This window comes from Stegostoma tigrinum, chromosome 4 (genome assembly GCF_030684315.1).
Source record: "Stegostoma tigrinum isolate sSteTig4 chromosome 4, sSteTig4.hap1, whole genome shotgun sequence".
Lineage (NCBI taxonomy): Eukaryota > Metazoa > Chordata > Chondrichthyes > Orectolobiformes > Stegostomatidae > Stegostoma > Stegostoma tigrinum.
The window spans coordinates 91,372,082-91,391,688 of NC_081357.1; the positions used below are offsets into that span (position 1 = coordinate 91,372,082).

A 19,607-nucleotide genomic window follows, 5' to 3' on the forward strand; every position below is an offset into this window, starting at 1 on the left:
CTTCCTCCGTTACATTGATGAGTGCATCGGCGCCGCCTCTTGCTCCCCAGAGGAGCTCGAACAGTTCATCCACTTCACCAACACCTTCCACTCCGACCTCAAGTTCACCTGGGCCATCTCCAACACATCCCTCACCTTCCTGGACCTCTCAGTCTCCATCTCAGGTAACCAGCTTGTAACTGATGTCCATTTCAAGCCCACCGACTCCCACAGCTACCTAGAATACACCTCCTCCCACCCACCCTCCTGCAAAAATTCCATCCCCATTCCCAAGTCCCCCGCCTCCGCCGCATCTACGCCCACGATGAGGCATTCCACTCCCGCACATCCCAGATGTCCAAGTTCTTCAAGGACCACAACTTTCCCCCCACAGTGGTCGAGAACGCCCTTGACCGCGTCTCCCACATTTCCTGCAACACATCCCTCACACCCCGCCCCCACCACAACCGCCCAAAGAGGATCCCACTCGTTCTCACACACCACCCCACCAACCTCCGGATACAACGCATCATCCTCCGACACTTCCGCCATCTACAATCCGACCCCACCACCCAAGACATTTTTCCATCCCCACCCTTGTCTGCTTTCCGGAGAGACCACTCTCTCCGTGACTCCCTTATTCACTCCACACTGCCCTCCAACCCCACCACACCCGGCACCTTCCCCTGCAACCACAGGAAATGCTACACTTGCCCCCACACCTCCTCCCTCACCCCCATCCCAGGCCCCAAGATGACTTTCCATATTAAGCAGAGGTTCACCTGCACATCTGCCAATGTGGTGGACTGTATCCATTGTACCCGGTGTGGCTTCCTCTACATTGGGAAAACCAAGCGGAGGCTTGGGGACCACTTTGCAGAACACCTCCGCTCGGTTCGCAATGAACAACTGCACCTCCCAGTCACGAACCATTTCAACTCCCCCTCCCATTCTTTAGACGACATGTCCATGATGAGCCTCCTGCAGTGCCACAATGATGCCACCCGAAAGTTGCAGGAACAGCAACTCATATTCCGCTTGGGAACCCTGCAGCCCAATGGTATCAATGTGGACTTCACCAGCTTCAAAATCTCCCCTTCCCCCACCGCATCCCAAAACCAGCCCAGTTCGTCCCCTCCCCCCACTGCACCACACAACCAGCCCAGCTCTTCCCCTCCCCCCGCTGCATCCCAAAACCAGCCCAGCCTGTCTCTGCCTCCCTAACCTGCTCTTCCTCTCACCCATCCCTTCCTCCCACCTCAAGCCGCACCTCCATTTCCTACCTACTAACAACATCCCACCTCCTTGACCTGTCCGTCTTCCCTGGACTGACCTATCCCCTCCCTACCTCCCCACCTATACTCTCCTCTCTACCTATCTTGTTTTCTCTCCATCTTCGGTCCGCCTCCCCCCTCTCCCTATTTATTGCAGAACCCTCACCCCATCCCCCTCTCTGAAGAAGGGTCTAGGCCCGAAACGTCAGCTTTTGTGCTCCTGAGATGCTGCTTGGCCTGCTGTGTTCATCCAGCTTCACACTTTATCATCTTGGATTCTCCAGCATCTGCAGTTCCCATTATCACCACCACCATCTCAAGGGCAACTAAGAACAGGCAATAAATGTTGGCCCAGCCAGCGACTCCCACATTGCACGAACAGATAATCTTTTTCAAAAGCTTCTTCACCACAACTGAGTCAGTGTTTGTAAAGGCTAATCACAAGCCGCTCCGCCCACCGCCAACGCTGTTCCGCCCAAGCCACCACAGCCACCGCTCTAGTGTAAACACTAGCACCCAGCCCTGCCAAGTTTTCACCATCCCCTCAGACCTCCCCCTTATTGAGGACGAATGGTCAGTCCTCAGTAAAGGACTCACCTTTATCCCACTCCACCCGAGAAATCGGCGAATACCGCTCATGCCTGGTTGAACAGTTTTTCAGCGGCTTCCACCTCTACGCTTACTTCCTTAATCGCGAACCTAACCCTCCCCTACTGACCCCTTCTCCCCCCTCCAACACAGACCCCCTCCTCCTGGACACCACCCAAAGCCTCCTATCTTCCCTCGACCTCTTCATCTCCAACTGCCATCGAGACACCCATCGCCTCAACCTCTCCACCCCTCTCACCCACTCCAACCTCTCCCCCACAGAACATGCAGCCCTCCGCTCCAACCCTAACCTCACGATAAAACCCACAGACAAGGGAGGTGCAGTTGTAGTATGGCGCACTGAGCTCTACATCGCTGAGGCCAGGCGCCAGCTCTCTGACACGTCATCCTACCGCCCCCTTGATCATGACCCCACCCCGGACCACCAAAACAACATTTCCCAGACCATCCACAACCTCATCACCTCTGGTGACCTCCCACCCACAGCGTCCAGCCTCATCGTTCCCCAACACTGCACTGCCCGCTTCTATCTCCTTCCCAAAATCCCCAAACCTGACTGCCCTGGCCAACCCATTGTCTCCACTTGCTCCTGCCGCACCGAACCTATCTCCACTTGTCTCGACTCCATTTTCTCCCCCGGCCCAGGAACTCCCTAGCTATGACCATGACAACACCCACATCCTCCACCTCCCCCAAAACTTGCAATTCCCTGGTCCCCAACACCTTATCTTTACCATGGATGTCCAGCCCCAATACACCTGCATTCCTTATGCAGATGGCCTAACGCCTTCTTCCTCCCCTGCAGGCCTGACCAGCCCCCCTCCACCTACACACTTATTCGCTAGGTCAAACTCGTCCTCACCCTTAACAGCTTCTCTTTCACTTCCTACAGACAAAGGGGGTGGCCGTGGGTACCTGCATGGGCCCAAGCTATGCCTGCCTCCTGTAGGATACGTGGAACAATCCCCCTTCCTCAGCTACAAAGGCCCCATCCCCCACCTCATCCTCCGTTATATCAATGATTGTATTGGCGCCACCTCATGCTCTCACGAGGAAATCAAACAGTTCATCCACTTTACTAACACCTTCCACTCCAATCTTACGTTCACCTGGACCATCTCTGATACCTCTTTCTCCTTCCTGGACATCTCTGTTTCCATCTCTGACATCCACCTGGAAACCAATATCTACTTCAAGCCTACCAACTCCTACAGCTACCTAGAATACACCTCCTCTCACCCACCTTCCTCAAGAATGCCATCCCCTATTCCCCTCAATTGCTTTGGCTCTGCCGCATCTGCTCCCAAGATGAGGCATTCCACTCCTGGACATCCCAGATGTCCTCAGTTTTCAAGGACTACAATTTCCCATCCACAGTGGTCGAAAACGCCCTTGACTGCATCTCTCACATTTCCCATAACTCATCCCTCACATCCCCTCCCCACAATAACAACAAAAACAGATCACCCTCATCCTCATGTACCTCACCACCAACCTCTGGATTCAACGCATCATCCTCCGACACTTCTGCCATCTGCAATCTGACCCCACTACCAAAGACAATTTTACCTCCCCACCCTTATTCCGGAGGGACTGCTCTCTCCGTGACTCCCTTGTCTGCACCACACTCCCCACCAGCCCTACCACCCCTGCCACTTTTCCCTGCAATCACAGGAAGTGCTACACCTGCCCCTACACCTCCCCCCTCACTCCCATCCCAGGCCCCAAGAAAACCTTCCACATTAAACAGATGTTCACCTGCACATCTGCTAATGTGATATACTGTATCTGCTGTTCCCAATTTGGCCTCCTCTACGTCAGGGAAACCAAGCGGAGGCTTGGTGACCATTTTGTGGAACTGCTATGCTCAGTTTGTGACAAACAACTGCATCTCCCAGTTGCGAATCACTTCAACTCCCCCTCCACTCCTTGGATGACATGTTCATCCTGAACCTCCTCCAGTGCTACAATGATGCCACCCGAAGGCTGCAGGAACAACACCTCAAATTTCGCTTGGGAACCTTGCAACCCAATGGTCTCAATGTGGACTTCACAAGTTTCAAAATCTCCACCCCCGCCCTCATCCCAAAACCAGCCTAACTCATTCCCGCCTCCTTGGCCTATCTGTCTTGTCTCCCACCTGTCCGGTCCTCCCATCTCACTGACGAACACCCACCCCCAACTCCAACCTACTTGCTTCATCCCCACCTCCTTGACCTGTCCGTCTTCCCTAAACTGACCAACCTCCGTCCCAACTCCCTCCCTGCACTCACCTTTACTGGGTCCATCCCGGCCTCCTTGACCTGTCCATCTTCTCTCCACGTATCTGTTCCTTTATCCACCTTCTATCATCACCTCCCCCTCTCTCAATTTATTTCAGAGCCCTCTTCCCCTCCCCCATTTCTGAAGAAGGGTCCAGACCCAAAACGCCAGCTTTCCTGCTCTGATACTGCCTAGCCTGCTGTGTTCATCCAGCTCTATACCTTGTAATCCCTTAATCACAAAATCAGGTTTTGGATCATTATTTGAGTAAGGGATGGGGTTAAGGTGATGTTGAACAACCCTGTGACCAAAACTGGTGCACTCTGGTGAGTTACAGTGTCTCTCAAATTATTTACACGTAAATGTTTCTGATGAAACAACATAAGCTCTATTTTAACAACACATGCTCGTTCTGCATCAGATATATCCAGCTCCTGTTTGAAATGCTTTCAGTGTAAATTATTTCTTACTTATTATTGTCTTACTTTGCACTGTGTCCATTTCATGTTTGAAGATGATTTACTGCTGACCTGTCAGCCTGTTGGCCAATTTTTCCACCCTGTCATTTTTTGATGGTTTCTATTTTATCCGTCTGCACTTTGCGTTCTTCTTTCCAGTCTATTACCCTTAGCTGACATGATCCTTTCCTGTTCTTGCATTAAGTCTAATTTTAGACTGGCCGATATCTCCCAATTACACACTTGCTGTTGCCTCAGTTGCCTACTTAATTTCCCAGAATTGAGATGTTTAAGCTGATGAAAGGAGTTGATAGGGCTGAGACGAGAAGCTATTTCCCCCAGTGGGAGAAGACAAAGCAAGGGAGGTGCAACCTTAAAATTAGATCTACTCAACCTGGGGTGATGACATGAAGTAGATATTCATGCAAAAGGGAGTGGAGATCTGGAACACTCTTCCTTGAAAAAGCTATTGAAACTGGGGGTCAATTTGTATGTTTAAAACTGAGATTTTGTGGATAAAGCTACTAAAGAATATAGATATATGGTTGGTAAACAGGTTTGATGTGCGCAAGCTGAAGAGGCTCGAGGACCCGTTCCTGTTCCTCTGTGCCTAAATCAAGTAATGCTTTTAACTGTATTGGACTGGAGATACACTGCTCTCAGAAACAGTCCTAGATACATCCCTGGAAGAAATCCCCAATTTGATGGCACAGAGAAATCAAATTCCGGACTACTTTGGAAAGTTTAAAATCAAGCAATGTTACTGCCTGTGTTTAATATCACTTCCAAACTGTTTACAGATCTTCTGTTGGATGGCTTGTAATGTACATCAAGAATTTTACTATTAATGTTCCTATCACTTAATCCTATCAGTATTGATTCTGTCTTAATGCAGCATCTTCTGGGATACCTCCTCATTCAGCATTGAGACAAAATTATCCACTAAAACTATTTTACCTCCATTCTTCTCCTGAATGAGGTATAACCAGCAATATTAAATTTCTGTTTTGATCCAAACCTATGCCATGTCACCATTGTAGATGCTGCTTCATAACCATTGATGCTTCAAACTTTCCAGTTGTGTTTTGAAGGCTTAGCCAGAAGTGTCATGGTTACGACAGGTGTGTGGCAGGGATGGCACACCTGGATTGTGTGAAAAAGACAGAATTGCATTTCCATAATTCCTTTTTCAATGTCAAAACTTCACAGCTTTACAGCCAGTACAGTAGTTTTGAAAATGTGGCCACTGTTGTAGAAAAAAACAGTAGCCAATATGCACTCAGAACAGTGCCTTAAAAGCAATGAAGTAACACCAAATAGTCTGATTTTAAAGATGCTGGGGAGGATGAAACATTGTCAATAGGGAAAATGCCTCTGCTCTTCTTTGGATTGGTGGAAGGGCAATATTTCACTTCCACCTCAGATGGTCTCAGTTTAATAACCCATCAGAAAGACAGCATTTCTGACAGGGCCCCATCAGCACTGTGCTGAAGAGTCTGCCCATGTTACAGGCTCAAATTCCTGAAGTGGGCTGCACAATTACAGAGGCTACTGGGACAGTTTAATATACTGAAAATGATTCTTTTTGTGTGGCAGTGCCCTCTACCTGGGATGGGGAAGAAGCACTTCTCTGGTTGTTAACTTCATTGGCCCAAGCCTGTGTTCTTGTGGTGTTTGTGTTAAGAATGGTAAAAATTCAGCTAATCCCTTTTACCACCTTCCTTCTAAAGAGGACTGCCATCCAATAGTCATTTTTTATCCTCTGCTAAATGTTACTGACAGACAGGAATATACTTATTATCTTCATTCTTTTATGTAAAATGTTTTCTGTGTCAGAGCATCAGGGCAACAATCAAATGAGCTGCATTTCTTGCCTTTATTCCCCCTGTAAGTTCAATAATTCCAGATGCATGCATCCCATTGTCTTTATTGGAATTCGTTTAAGGTATTTCCTCTGAGGAGAGTTTCACATGCAGTACATATATTCTGTCTGAGATAGGCATTGAATTTCCTCTTCGAGAAAGCGTTGCTAAGCAGGTGGAGGAGAAAAGCATAGAAGGGTGTACTGATGGGGTGGGATGGCGACGGTTGTGCGCACAGAGGGATAGTATAGACTAGATGGGCTAAATGGCCTGCAGCTGTACAAGTCTTTCATTGGAATATGATGATGTTTATTAGCAAGGTAAAGTTTATCTGTTGTGCATTTGCTTTGAGCCAGAAACGCACAACATGAGCTTCATTGTTTCATCTTTGTATGGATTAGTAACACAAAAATGTCATGTAAAAAGGTCCGGTGGGAACACATTCAGTCTTATCCTCTGAGAGAGATATGAGCTTAAAATGCTATTCTTTGCTATAGTTAATGAGAAAAAGCTCAACTGGATTGTGATAGAACTGAAAATGTCTTTCCTCTGTGCAGGACTACAATGATGAGATTCGTCAGGAGCAGTTGAGAGAGCTGTCATACCTGAATGGTTCCGAGGATTCTAATCGAGGGAGGGGAACACGTGGAAGGGTGATTCGCTCTGCCCTCACACCAGCCACGAGGTAATCCTGCCTAGGGGGATTGTTACACAGGGATAGTAGCAGGTAGGAAAAGACCAGCAGTGTCCGTGAAACCTACCCGACAGTCATGCAGGAATGAGGGCCATAATTTGATTTTTTTTATCTTCACTGCCCTGCCCTGTTTGTAAGTCCAGGAGAACACATGGATCCAGGTATTATCTGAAGAGACAGATGGAGCCCTGATAGGCAGAAGCCACTCCAGTTCTCCCCATAACAGACCACCGAACCTTGGAAATTACCTGTACATTGCATGAGCTTTGAGTGTTGCTACAGATTCCCAGTTAAGTAGGCGGCAGGCGGCAGGCCAAAGGCAGTGCAGATTATTGACTCAGTGTCAGAATCTTGCTGTCACTCCTGTGACCATTTAATTTCAGCCTGACATGGTCTCCAGAGATAATAAAATGTGAGGCTGGATGAACACAGCAGGCCAAGCAGCATCTCAGGAGCACAAAAGCTGATGTTTCGGGCCTAGACCCTTCATCAGAGAGGGGGATGGGGAGAGGGAGCTGGAATAAATAGGGAGAGAGGGGGAGGCGGACCGAAGATGGAGAGTAAAGAAGATAGGTGGAGAGGAGAGTATAGGTGGGGAGTTAGGGAGGGGATAGGTCAGTCCAGGGAAGACGGACAGGTCAAGGAGGTGGGATGAGGTTAGTAGGTAGATGGGGGTGCGGCTTGGTGTGGGAGGAAGGGATAGGTGAGAGGAAGAACAGGTTAGGGAGGCAGAGACAGGTTGGACTGGTTTTGGGATGCAGTGGGTGGGGGGGAAGAGCTGGGCTGGTTGTGTGGTGCAGTGGAGGGAGGGGACGAACTGGACAGGGTAAATGATGTTTACTTTACGCGCTAAGTAGAGGAAGGACATCCCAGTCTGTGTTCGCTCTTGTTCGCTTGTTCGCTCCACACTGCCCTCCAACCCCACCACACCCAGCACCTTCCCCTGCAACCGCAGGAAATGCTACACTTGTCCCCACACCTCCTCCCTCACCCCTATCCCAGGCCCCAAGATGACATTCCACATTAAGCAGAGGTTCACCTGCACATCTGCCAATGTGGTATACTGCATCCACTGTACCCGGTGCGGCTTCCTCTACATTGGGGAAACCAAGCAGAGGCTTGGGGACCGCTTTGCAGAACACCTCCGCTCAGTTCGCAACAAACAACTGCACCTCCCAGTCGCAAACCATTTCCAGTCCCCCTCCCATTCTCTAGATGACATGTCCATCATGGGCCTCCTGCACTGCCACAATGATGCCACCCGAAGGTTGCAGGAACAGCAATTCATATTCCGCCTGGGAACCCTGCAGCCATATGGTATCAATGTGGACTTCACCAGTTTCAAAATCTCCCCTTCCCCTACTGCATCCCTAAACCAGCCCAGTTCGTCCCCTCCCCGCACTGCACCACACAACCAGCCTAGCTCTTCCCCCCCACCCACTGCATCCCAAAACCAGTCCAACCTGTCTCTGCCTCCCTAACCGGTTCTTCCTCTCACCCATCCCTTCCTCCCACCTCAGGCCGCACCCCCATCTACCTACTAACCTCATCCCACCTCCTTGACCTGTCCGTCTTCCCTGGACTGACCTATCCCCTCCCTACCTCCCCACCTATACTCTCTCCACCTATCTTCTTTACTCTCCATCTTCGGTCCGCCTCCACCTCTCTCCCTATTTATTCCAGTTCCCTCTCCCCATCCCCCTCTCTGATGAAGGGTCTAGGCCCGAAACGTCAGCTTTTGTGCTCCTGAGATGCTGCTTGGCCTGCTGTGTTCATCCAGCCTCACATTTTATTATCTTGGAATTCTCCAGCATCTGCAGTTCCCATTATCTATGTTCTCCATAGATTTTTCTTTTCACGGATTGAAAATAATGTTTTTCAGTCTCTCTCTCTCTTTCCCTCTCTCTCTCCCCCCAACAAACCCTCTGTCTCTCCAACCCCAAACCCTCTCTCTCTCTCCCCCCACGCTCTCTCTCTCCCCCCCACCCTCTCTCTCTCTCCCCCCACGCTCTCTCTCTCCCCCCCACCCTCTCTCTCTCTCCCCCCAACCCGCTCGCTCTCCCCCCCAACCCTCTCTCTCTCCCCCCCAACCCTCTCTCTCTCCCCCCCAACCCTCTCTCTCTCTCTCTCTCTTTCCCCCCAACCCCCTCCCTCTCTCTCCCCCCCACCCCCTCCCTCTCTCTCTCTCTTTCTCTCTGTGAAATCCCAGACGAAACAAATAAAGTACGAGGGCCAGCAGCAGGTTTAAATCACAATCATATCACAGCAAAGATCGTGATTGGAGTGGAAAGCCTGTGTTGGAGTGGTTCTCTTTTCCATAATGTTTGCTCACTCAGACTGTTCTCATGTGACATTTCAATTAATTGCCACAGAGTGCTGTTGATATAGTACTGACCCAGTGAGAACAATCAGATGTTCCCAAATAACTGACAACAAGGAGCAGGTTAGTGCATCAAGCCCCATATTCATGACGACTGGAAGATCTAAACACTTCCTGATGTCCCTCTCCACTTCTTCCTTCTAAACACTCAGCACCTTACCCCATCTCCCAAAACCCTCTCTGCATTATTTTACTTTCAGACCCCTCCTCTCCACCCGCTCTCCAGTCGCCTCCAACCAAATCCTTCCCCATTCCCCTCATCCCATATCCCTCCCCACTTCCCTCCACCCAAACCCCCCTCCAATTCCATCCTCCCAATCCCCTTACGGGCCCTCCCTCTATAGTCATGTAATCACCTGGAATTGGCAGAAAAAGAATCACTGAAACAAAAGGTTTCCTGGAAAATCACTCGTAAGCCCATCGAACAGTTGAAACTAGTCCGACTAATCCCATGGGCTGTAAGGAGACTTTTCTTCTGTATGATGGAGCTTTGCCCCTCAGGAGTTGAGGAGTTGAGGAGTTGATTCCTCTCCTATTGGAAGTTAGAGAGAGAGAGAGACAACACCCAACCCACCTTAAGTACATTCCAGAGCTCCCTACTCTCTGGGAGCAAAGAAACTAAGGCATCATCCCATCCATTCCTACCTTTACATGTTTTAATTCAGCTTTCCTGGTCGTCTTCCATCTATCAAGTTGCCAATGGCAATTGCAAAATGATCTTACGATGGCATAATAGGAAAGGATGTTATTTGTTATGGCATTGTATCATTTGTTTGATACTAATCATCCAACACTGTGCTGCCAATGAAACAAATACTTTCCTACAAGCCTATCATATACAGTATATATGCACATATATAAGTGCTGTGACTGTATATGTGCATGGCACTATGTGAATGTGTGTGCATATACATGTATATGTATGTGGCTGTGTATATGTATGGTTATCTGTGGAGACATGTGGGACTGTGTGTGATTGTGTAGATGCCTGTTTGTACGTATTAGTAAATGGCTGTATGAGTGTAGATACGCATGTGTGTGTATTTGCACGTAGATATGCCTATGCTTGTGTGTGAGTTTCTGTCTATATATGCGTGAATACTATAGGAATTAGAAGGAAGGAGACAACAGAAAACCTGTTTCACTTTCTGACATTAATTTAGAGAATGATTAAATTACATGAGATTCACAGTGCGTTAGTAAGTTGGATACATAATTGGCTCAGTCATCCAAGACAGAGGTTGTTTTTTTTATTTTAGATTAAATTCCCTACAGTGTGGAAACAGGCCCTTCAGCCCAACAAGTCCACACCGCCCTTGAAACATCCCACCCAGACCCATCCCTCTATAACCCACATACCCCTGAACACTACAGGCAATTTAGCATGGCCATCCACCTAGCCTGCACATCTTTGGACTGTGGAAGGAAGCCGGAGCAGCTGGAGGAAACCCACGCAGACACAGGGAAAATGTGCAAACTCCACACAGACAGTCGCCCGAGGCTGGAATCGAACCTGGGTCACTGGCGCTGTGATGCTGCAGTGCTAACCACTGAGCCACCATGCTGCCTGTTGCGCCTTTTCGGGGTATTTTTCTGACTGGAGGTCTGTGACCAACGCTGTTCTACAAGGATCAGAGCTGGGACCTCAGTTGTTTGCAATATATAAATGATTTGGATAAAAATGTGGTGGACTGGTTAGTAAGTTGGCACCTGACATGAAAATAGTAGAGTCTGTTCTCAAAAGATACAGCACAATATTGGAAAGTAGGATGCAGAAAGAGAGGATGGAGTTCAATCTGGACAAGTGTGAAGTGATGCATTTTGGGAGGGAAAATGCAAGAGGAAGGTATACAGGAAATGGCAGGACTCTTAGCAGCATCGATACACAGAGGGATCTTGGGGCGCAAGTCCATAGCACCCTGAAAGTGGCAACACAAGTGGATAAGATGGCAAAGAAGGTGCAGCATGTTTGCCTTCATCAATCCAGGCATTAATTATCAAAGTTACTAAGTCATATTGTTGCTGGATAAAACCTTAGTTAGTCCATATTTGGAGTATTGTGTGCAGTTCCGTTTGCCACACAATAGGAAGGATGTGGAGGCTTTGCAAAAGAAGTTTATCAGGATGTTGCCTGCATTGGAGTGTATTAACTATAATGAGAGGTTGGACAAACTTGGACTGTTTTGGCTATAGTATTGGAGGCTGATGCTCAACCTGTTAGAAGTTATGAGAGGCATGATTAGAGTGGATAGTGGGCGTCTTTTTCCCAGGGTGAAAATGTCAAATAAAAGGGAGCATAGATTTAAGGTGACAGGGGAGAATAATTTAAAGGAGATGTGCAAGGTAAGTTTTTTTTTACATAGAGATTCGATTACCTGCGGTGTGGAAACAGGCCCTTCGGCCCAACAAGTCCACACTGCCCCTTAGAGCATCCCACCCAGACCCATCCCCCTATAACCCACACACTCCTGAACACTACAGGCAATTTCCAATGGCCAATCCACCTAGCCTGCACATCTTTGGACTGTGGGAGGAAACCGGAGCACCCGGAAGAAATCCACGCAGACATGGGGAGAACGTGCAAACTCCGCACAGACAGTTACCCGAGGCTGGAATCGAACCCGGGTCCCTGGCACTGTGAGGCTGCAATGCTAACCACTGAGCCACCGTGCCGCCCTTAGTGTTGGTGCCTGAAATGCACTGCCACCTGAGATGGAAGAAGCAGATATAGCAAAGTCTTGCAAGCATGCAGACACACGAACAGGCAGGAATAGAGGAATACATACCATGTGCAGGCAGGTGGGATTATGGCATCTTGGTTGGCACAGACAAGGTGGGCAGAAGGGCCTGTTCTTTTACTATACTGTAGTTCTATGTTGCAGTACGTCATGGGTGCTTTACACAGTAACAAATTGCCCTCTTTGCTTTCTCCAGTAGCTACAACATTGCATGTTCTTTCTTTTATGAAGTTCAATCAATTTCTGTTTCCTTTTCTGTATTGAATAGTTTAGTACTTAACATGTATTTTGATATTCCTTTTAATGTTTGATGTAGCATACGATAGTCACTTTACTGGACCAAGTTAACCAGCTAGATCTGGACTGGTAATTGAGAGAGTTCACAAGTTTAAATCCCACAATAGCAATTTCAGAATTGGAATTCAGTTCAAATAATGAAAACCTGAAAATACCAATTAGCATTAGTAAAGCTGACCATGAACTGTCAGATTACGATAAAAACCCAAATGGTTCACAAATATCCCTTCAGGGAAGGAAATTGGCCATACTCACCCAATCCTTTCTCCATTTGACTCTGCTCCAATTCCATCTCAAAACTGCCCTCTGGAGTGGGCTAGAAAGTTGCTCAACCATATGAACTCACTGGCAGTGGTTCAAGAAGGATGACCATTACTTTTTTCAGAGTAACTAAATACCAAAGATGCCCACACCCATCTACTGTTCTATGTTCAAACAAAAAACAATTCTGTGTTCTGAAGAAGGGTCACTGGACTCAAGACATTAACTCTGTTTCCTCTTCATACATGCTGCCAGACCTGCTGAATTTGTTCAGAATTTTCTGTTTTTGTTTGTGTCAGATCTCCAGCATCTGGAATTGTTTGTTTTATGTCCCTGTTCTATGTTATTTTAGGGGACGTGCTAGCACTGTCCTTCCTGGACGAGGAGTTCCAGTGCCCCGAGGAACATCAGTGGCACGGGGGGTACTTTCTCTATCCCATGCAGTGAGGGGAACTTCAGCACCACGTAGCAGGGGAGGACCAGGAGCATCTGGCTATCGACCAGCACCTCCACCAGAACAAGATACTTACGATGAATATGTGAGTACCCAGACATGTACCCTTTCCATTTCAATACAATAGTAACAATGTGTCAGAGGCACATATGGTTCAGTGGTTAATGATATTGACTGGCAAATGGGAAATTTGTCCCAGGGAATCATAGGTTACAATCCTGATCCACCCCGAATTAATTGACTTCTGGAAGATGTCAGGAAGCAGTTGATTTCGGGTTCAGTGCCCCTGGGCTGAGATGTTGGCCTGGATTCCTGTCCTTAATTATTTCCATGTTAGAACATGTTAAGGTGTGAATGACAGAAACTTGTATACATATGATCAGCATGTGTGAGCAACAAGAACGTGAGCATGTGTGAAGCCAGGACTTGATCCTTAGATGTAGGCTGGAAATATTTACATGAAAAGAATTTGTAAGTGCAAAACTGGATGAGGACAGAAGCACATTCAACTGGGATGCCCTTGAATCAAAAGTCACCATTTACAGTCCAAGCTTTGTGAAACCTAAAATTTCTCAGTAGCAGAACAAAGGCTTTCTGGCACTTATAGATGTATATAATGCACTCAAGGAAACAGTGGAGAAATTAACTTTTATAATAGTCTTCTTTCAATTCCTCATTGTCCCTTAGATATTGTGCCAGTTTTAAGTGGCACAGTACATTTTAACAAGTGGTTGACTGTTTACGTTCAGGAAGGCAACCACAGTCTCACCAGTGGTCATTCCCTGGAATCAACACCTTAAGGGGCAGAGGTACCACTTAGTGAGAGGTGCCAGCCATTGGATTCTGACAACTCTTGAGCCTCTGAGTTCACACAACCCCACAGAGGAGATCACGGTTTCTTGCACGACCTCCCACACCCCACTGCCCTCCACATTCTGAGCCTCAGGATCACAGAGCGACTCAGAACACTGGCAATTACTATGGGTGATGGAGGGATTGGGGAAATCACAGTGGAAGAAGGTACAAGGGGATTCAGAGATGAAGATAGGGGTGGAGTGTGATGGCTCCCAGATTGATGCCTATTCAAAGGCAGAGGCAGCAGAATTGATAATGGGGGAGTAGAGAAAAAGCAGAGAAGCTAAACGATTACCTTGTGTCTGGTTTCACTGTGAAACCTCCCTGAATTAGGGATCAATTTGACTAGGAGAATGAGGTGTTGAAGGAAATTGATATGAATAAAAAGAACATGTGAATAAATTAGTGGTGTTGAAAGTTGTTAAGTCCCAGGGACCCAAATCCCAAAATGTTGAAGGAGCTGCCTGTAGAGATAGTCGATGTACAGTTGATCATCTTTTAAATGTATGTACATTCTGGTATAATACCTACAGGTTGGAAACTAGCAAATTTTATTCCACTATTTAAGAATAGAGCAAGAGATAAGACAGGAAACTATAGACTTTTTAGCCTTATTAGTAGGAGGGAAAATGCAAGAATCTATTATAAAGGATGAAATAAATGGACGCTTGATAATTAGTGATCTAAGTGGGAATAGTCACCTTGGATTTGTGAATGACAAATTGTGTTTAATGGATTTGTTCGAGTTTTTTGAGGATGGTACACACCAAAGTGATATATATTAATGCATTTAAACTGTGGACCAAAAGTAATATTTCCAAATGATTCAAAGCTAAATGGGAATTTATATTGTGAGGAAGATATAGCTCATTTTCAGGAGGGTTTGGACAAACTTGGTGAATGCACAAGAACACAATAGATGGAATATAATGTGGAACAGCATGAGGTTATCAACTTTGTTAGGAGGAACAGATGTGTAGAGTATTTCTTAAACGTAAAAAGTTTGAAAGTATAGATGTACAAGTGTCTGTCCACGGGTAAACCTGCCCTGGACCCAGACCCACAGAACTGATGTGTCTACCATCCCCCTCCACTGTTTAAATAAAGCAACGTCATACTTGCGCTATGAGTTTGTTGTTTTAAAAACAACCTCAACTTCTTCAGTCCCTGATTTAAAACAGTATCTTCTATTGTCTGAAAAAGAAAAGTGGTCTTTACGTGTTGCAATTCGACACCATTTGATGAACAATCACCAAATGTGCTGAGAGTTACACCGGCAACTAATGTAAGTAGAGCTCTCAGTGTAAGAGATAATGGGAACTGCAGATGCTGGAGAGTCCAAGATAATAAAATGTGAGGCTGGATGAACACAGCAGGCCAAGCAGCATCTCAGGAGCACAAAAGCTGACATTTCGGGCCTAGACCCTTCACCCTTTTGGATGAAGGGTCTAGGCCCGAAACGTCAGCTTTTGTGCTCCTGAGATGCTGCTTGGCCTGCTGTGTTCATCCAGCCTCACATTTTATTATCTCAGAGCTCTCAGTGTAGCTCACTTACACTTGTTAGATGTATGCATAGGACCTGCAGAAAAAAATGAGCATGTACTATTCTTGCCTTTTTTTAATTTAAAAGAAAGCATGTGGTCAGTAGCTCCCTGGTGCATTCTTCATGGCATATTGTGATGAATTACAGCCAGCCAGTTTCCTTTTCTCATGCAACATAGACTATTGTTTCATTTGAAAGGTAGTATTCTTGTGTCTATCCTGATCAGTTCATGGTCATAAGCCTCAACAGCACATCCCTATTAACAATGCCCTAATTTTATTACTGGCATATTCCCACAATCAACAGACATATGAATGGCCAATGTACTGTTTTTGAATAATGTCAGCCAAGTTGACCAGGAATAGATCTCCACACAAGATTTCAGATTGTGTAGTGATGCAAATAGCTCCATCTACAGCACTGAAATAAACAGACAAAAGCCCTGGTTTAACATCTCAGCTATGGAGTATAAATCTGACAATATTAGTCTCTCATCTGCATTGGAATGTTCGTTCAGAAGGTGAATTCCAAATCTGGAATCTAGAGCTTAAAATTCCACAGCTGGCAGCAGTTCCTACACATTTAGCCATGCAGAACAGTGATAGGGTTCATGACTTCCAACATGTCACAGGTCATACACTCAACTGAGCAGTGCTACAATGTCCTGACTTAATTTCCCTTATGTTAACTTAATTCTGCTTTGGACGTCTTTTATTGCTTTAATAAATTGGTCCTGACTTTCTCATATTCTTATTGTTGCTTAGTTAAATGAAACTTTAGCTACTTTAAAAAAAATGCTTTTCAAATTTACAGCAATTTAAAGACAGTCTCCAACAGCAGTTCCTTACCAGAGACCTTACTGAAAAAGAATAAAAAAGCAACTGCTCCAAACTACCAATTTAGCACACTTTACTTCTTATGGTAAACTTTACTAAAAGAACCTCTGTCCTCGTCTTCACAATTTGCATTTTATATTCACTCAACTTCTGTTGCTGTCTTACAATGATGAAGTCTTGCTCACCCTGGCTGTGCTCCCTTACTGAACTGTACTTTAAAAGAACCAGTTTATTCCATGGACGTGATGAGACACTCTGTAACTTAGTTTCCTGCTATATTAATAGGCAACTTATTCAGACAAGGGAGTCCGATGATTGAGAGACAACTGCTGCTATCAAGCACCTGTCTGTCTAACCAGGCTATTTTACTTACTTGAAGGCTCTCAGTGCTAGTTCAGAATCTGAATTTTACTCTAAAATTGAATTGAAAAAAAAATTAATAGATGAACTTACATTCTGAACTAAATTCTCAAATATACTAACTCGACCTTTGTCTTACTCAGGTGAAGGTTCTCTCAAACGTACCATGTGCCCTTACTGACTGGACCACCATTTCTTATTATCGAACAATTAGAGTTGATCCCTTTGCATAAACTCTGAGAAAAATCCTTTTCATACATTAAAAAATTTCCATATTCCGCAAGCATTTAATAGTCCATAAAAATGTTCCTTACTATTACCAGTTTTGGATTAAAGGCCAACACAATATAAATGTGAGTGTTTCAGGTCTTTGAGAGGAGCTATGGAGGGAGAGAGGCAATGTTATTCTGTGTTCTGCTCCCGAAATATCACTGGACAATGAAGCATGAACTGGATGAAATAGGACATAGTTGGAGTTTTTAGCTCTCACTACCTGCCTTGTATCTACTGGCGATCAGTGAACTGACAAAGGAATAGTCACACGACTGAAGCCTTTTGCTCCTGCTTAATTTGCTGGTGAGTTGCTGATCATGATTTCCTGCTTCTGCACTCAACTGCTGAGAAATCACATGCTGGTGAGCTCAATATAAAAGCACTAAGCCATAGGCTAATGCTACTGGGTTATCATGAGTATCATTCAGTGTCAGGCTGCTGGGACCAGTCTCTTTTCTTGTTATAATCCTCCCTCTGGATGGTAACATTTACTAATCTCACTGGAAACTGAAATTCAGAATTTAACACTTAGTGGGGAAAGGAATTTCTTCTTGAGTAGAAACTAAGCGCACAGTTTTCTTTTGTTTTTCTTCTTTCACGGCATGATTACAATTATAATTTTTTTTTGAGATTTCTCACTATCCATTTATAACTTAGCATGTAATGTATTGCTGTGATGTGAAATGCACTTCCTGAAGGACAGCGGAAGCAGATTCACCAGAAGCATTCAAGAGACAACTGGATAAATACTTAAAACAGTTTTAGGCAGAGACTGGGGCAATGGATAGAATTGGGGAGTTCTTCTATGAAGTTAGCACAAACAAGATAGACTAAATCTTTCAGTGAGTGCTCCCCTCCTGACTCCCCAAAGCCAGTCCACTGTCTATAAGGCACAGATCAGGAGTGTGATGGAATACTCCCCACTTGCTTGGATGAGTGCAGCTCCATCAACACACAAGAAGCTTGACACTATCCAAGAGAAAGCAGCCTGTTTGATTGGTATCACAACCACAAACTTTAACTCCCTTTATCATTAAGACAAAGTAGCAGCAGTTTGTACCATCCAGAAGATGCACTGCAAAAAATTCATCATGACTCCCCAGACAGCACCTTTAAAGCCCACAATTTCTACCAGCTGGAAGAACAAGGGCAGCAAATACATGGAAAGTCCACCAGCTGCAAGTTCCCCCATCACCTCGAGGGTAATTAGGAATCAGTAACAAATTTTAGCCCAGCCAGCAACGCTCTCATGTCATGAATGAATCAAAATAAAAAATGGCTTCCTTTTATACGATTTCTCTGATTCTTGTTTGAATTTATCTAGCACTTGTTTCTGTTTGGATCTCTCCATTAACATTTGTGGTATATGCTGCAAGTAATTTTCTCAAGATCAATAGCTTGTGCTATTAGGGGTACGCCCCTCATTCCTGTGGACCACTCTACCTATAGCTTTATATCTATCTGCATAGAGCAATAGAGATATACAGTACTGAAACAGACCCTTTGGTCCAACTCATCCATGCCGACCAGTTATCCCAAATAAATCTAGTCCCATTTGCCAGCATTTGTTCCACATCCCTGTAAACACTTCTTATACATATATGCAACAGACTCAGCGTTGAACACAAGCTCCTCCTCACTGTATTTCTACTCATTGGGGCTTATACATTACATGTGATTGTTCTCAATTTCAGGAGATGACTGAGTAAGCATCTCATTAATTAACAATTTGGTAAGGGTAAATGGAGAGGTAAACAGTATCAATGATGCTTTGAAATTTTCCAGCCATTGGAAAACAAAAATAATAGATAAAAGTAAAGGCATCATAGCCCCACTGGACCATGGGGCTGCTCTTTCATGAGAGAGACACTGGTGGTGGTTTAATCTGAGGGTCACCACCCCTCAGGCGAGGAGAGAGGTTGACAAGGTGGGACCTTCAAGGTAACCTCAGCCAGTTTGGGAATTGAACATATGCTGTGGCATTACTCTGCATCGCAAACCCACCAAACAGCAACTGAGATAACCAACAACCACAAAAGTGATTATCTGCCTTTGAATAGCACCTTTCACAACCTTGAGCTATCTCAAACCATATTTACAGCAAAATAAGTGCTTTTGAAATGTTGTCACTGTTGTGACTTTTCTTTCTGTTATGGGAAGACTAGACTAATTCGGAATTAATGTTGAGAAGGTGATGGTGATCTGCTGAAGTACCTTTAACTTAAAACATTCCTGAATAACCTATTCTTCCCTTTTGGGTTGTGTACATCACAAAATAAAGACTTTATTAGCATACTGCCTTCACAACCTCACAGTATCACCATGATTTTTTTTTCATACTTGTTATTGGGTGCAAGTTTCAAGGCCAACAATACTGTTTGTTCCAATTTTCCTTGACGAGGTAGTATTGAGTTGCCTTTTCGAACTGCTGCAGTACATGTGGTTAGATAGAGCCACAAAGCTGTTGGGTGG

At 45.6% G+C, this 19,607-nt stretch overlaps 1 protein-coding gene across 4 annotated transcripts in view; it reads left to right on the plus strand.

Moving 5' to 3' along the window:
• The window catches only part of LOC125452515 (KH domain-containing, RNA-binding, signal transduction-associated protein 2-like), a 507,520-nt gene that overhangs the window by 286,779 nt on the left and 201,134 nt on the right, over window positions 1–19,607 (plus strand). For all 4 annotated transcript variants that reach the window (XR_007247568.2, XR_007247564.2, XM_059645528.1 and 1 more), the window contains exons 5-6: window positions 7,002–7,129; window positions 13,167–13,353. Coding sequence is in view for 2 of the 4 variants with exons in the window: in XM_059645528.1 (XP_059501511.1) it covers window positions 7,002–7,129; window positions 13,167–13,353 (315 nt within the window). In the remaining 2 variants the exon portion in view is untranslated. The remainder of the gene's footprint in view (window positions 1–7,001; window positions 7,130–13,166; window positions 13,354–19,607) is intronic.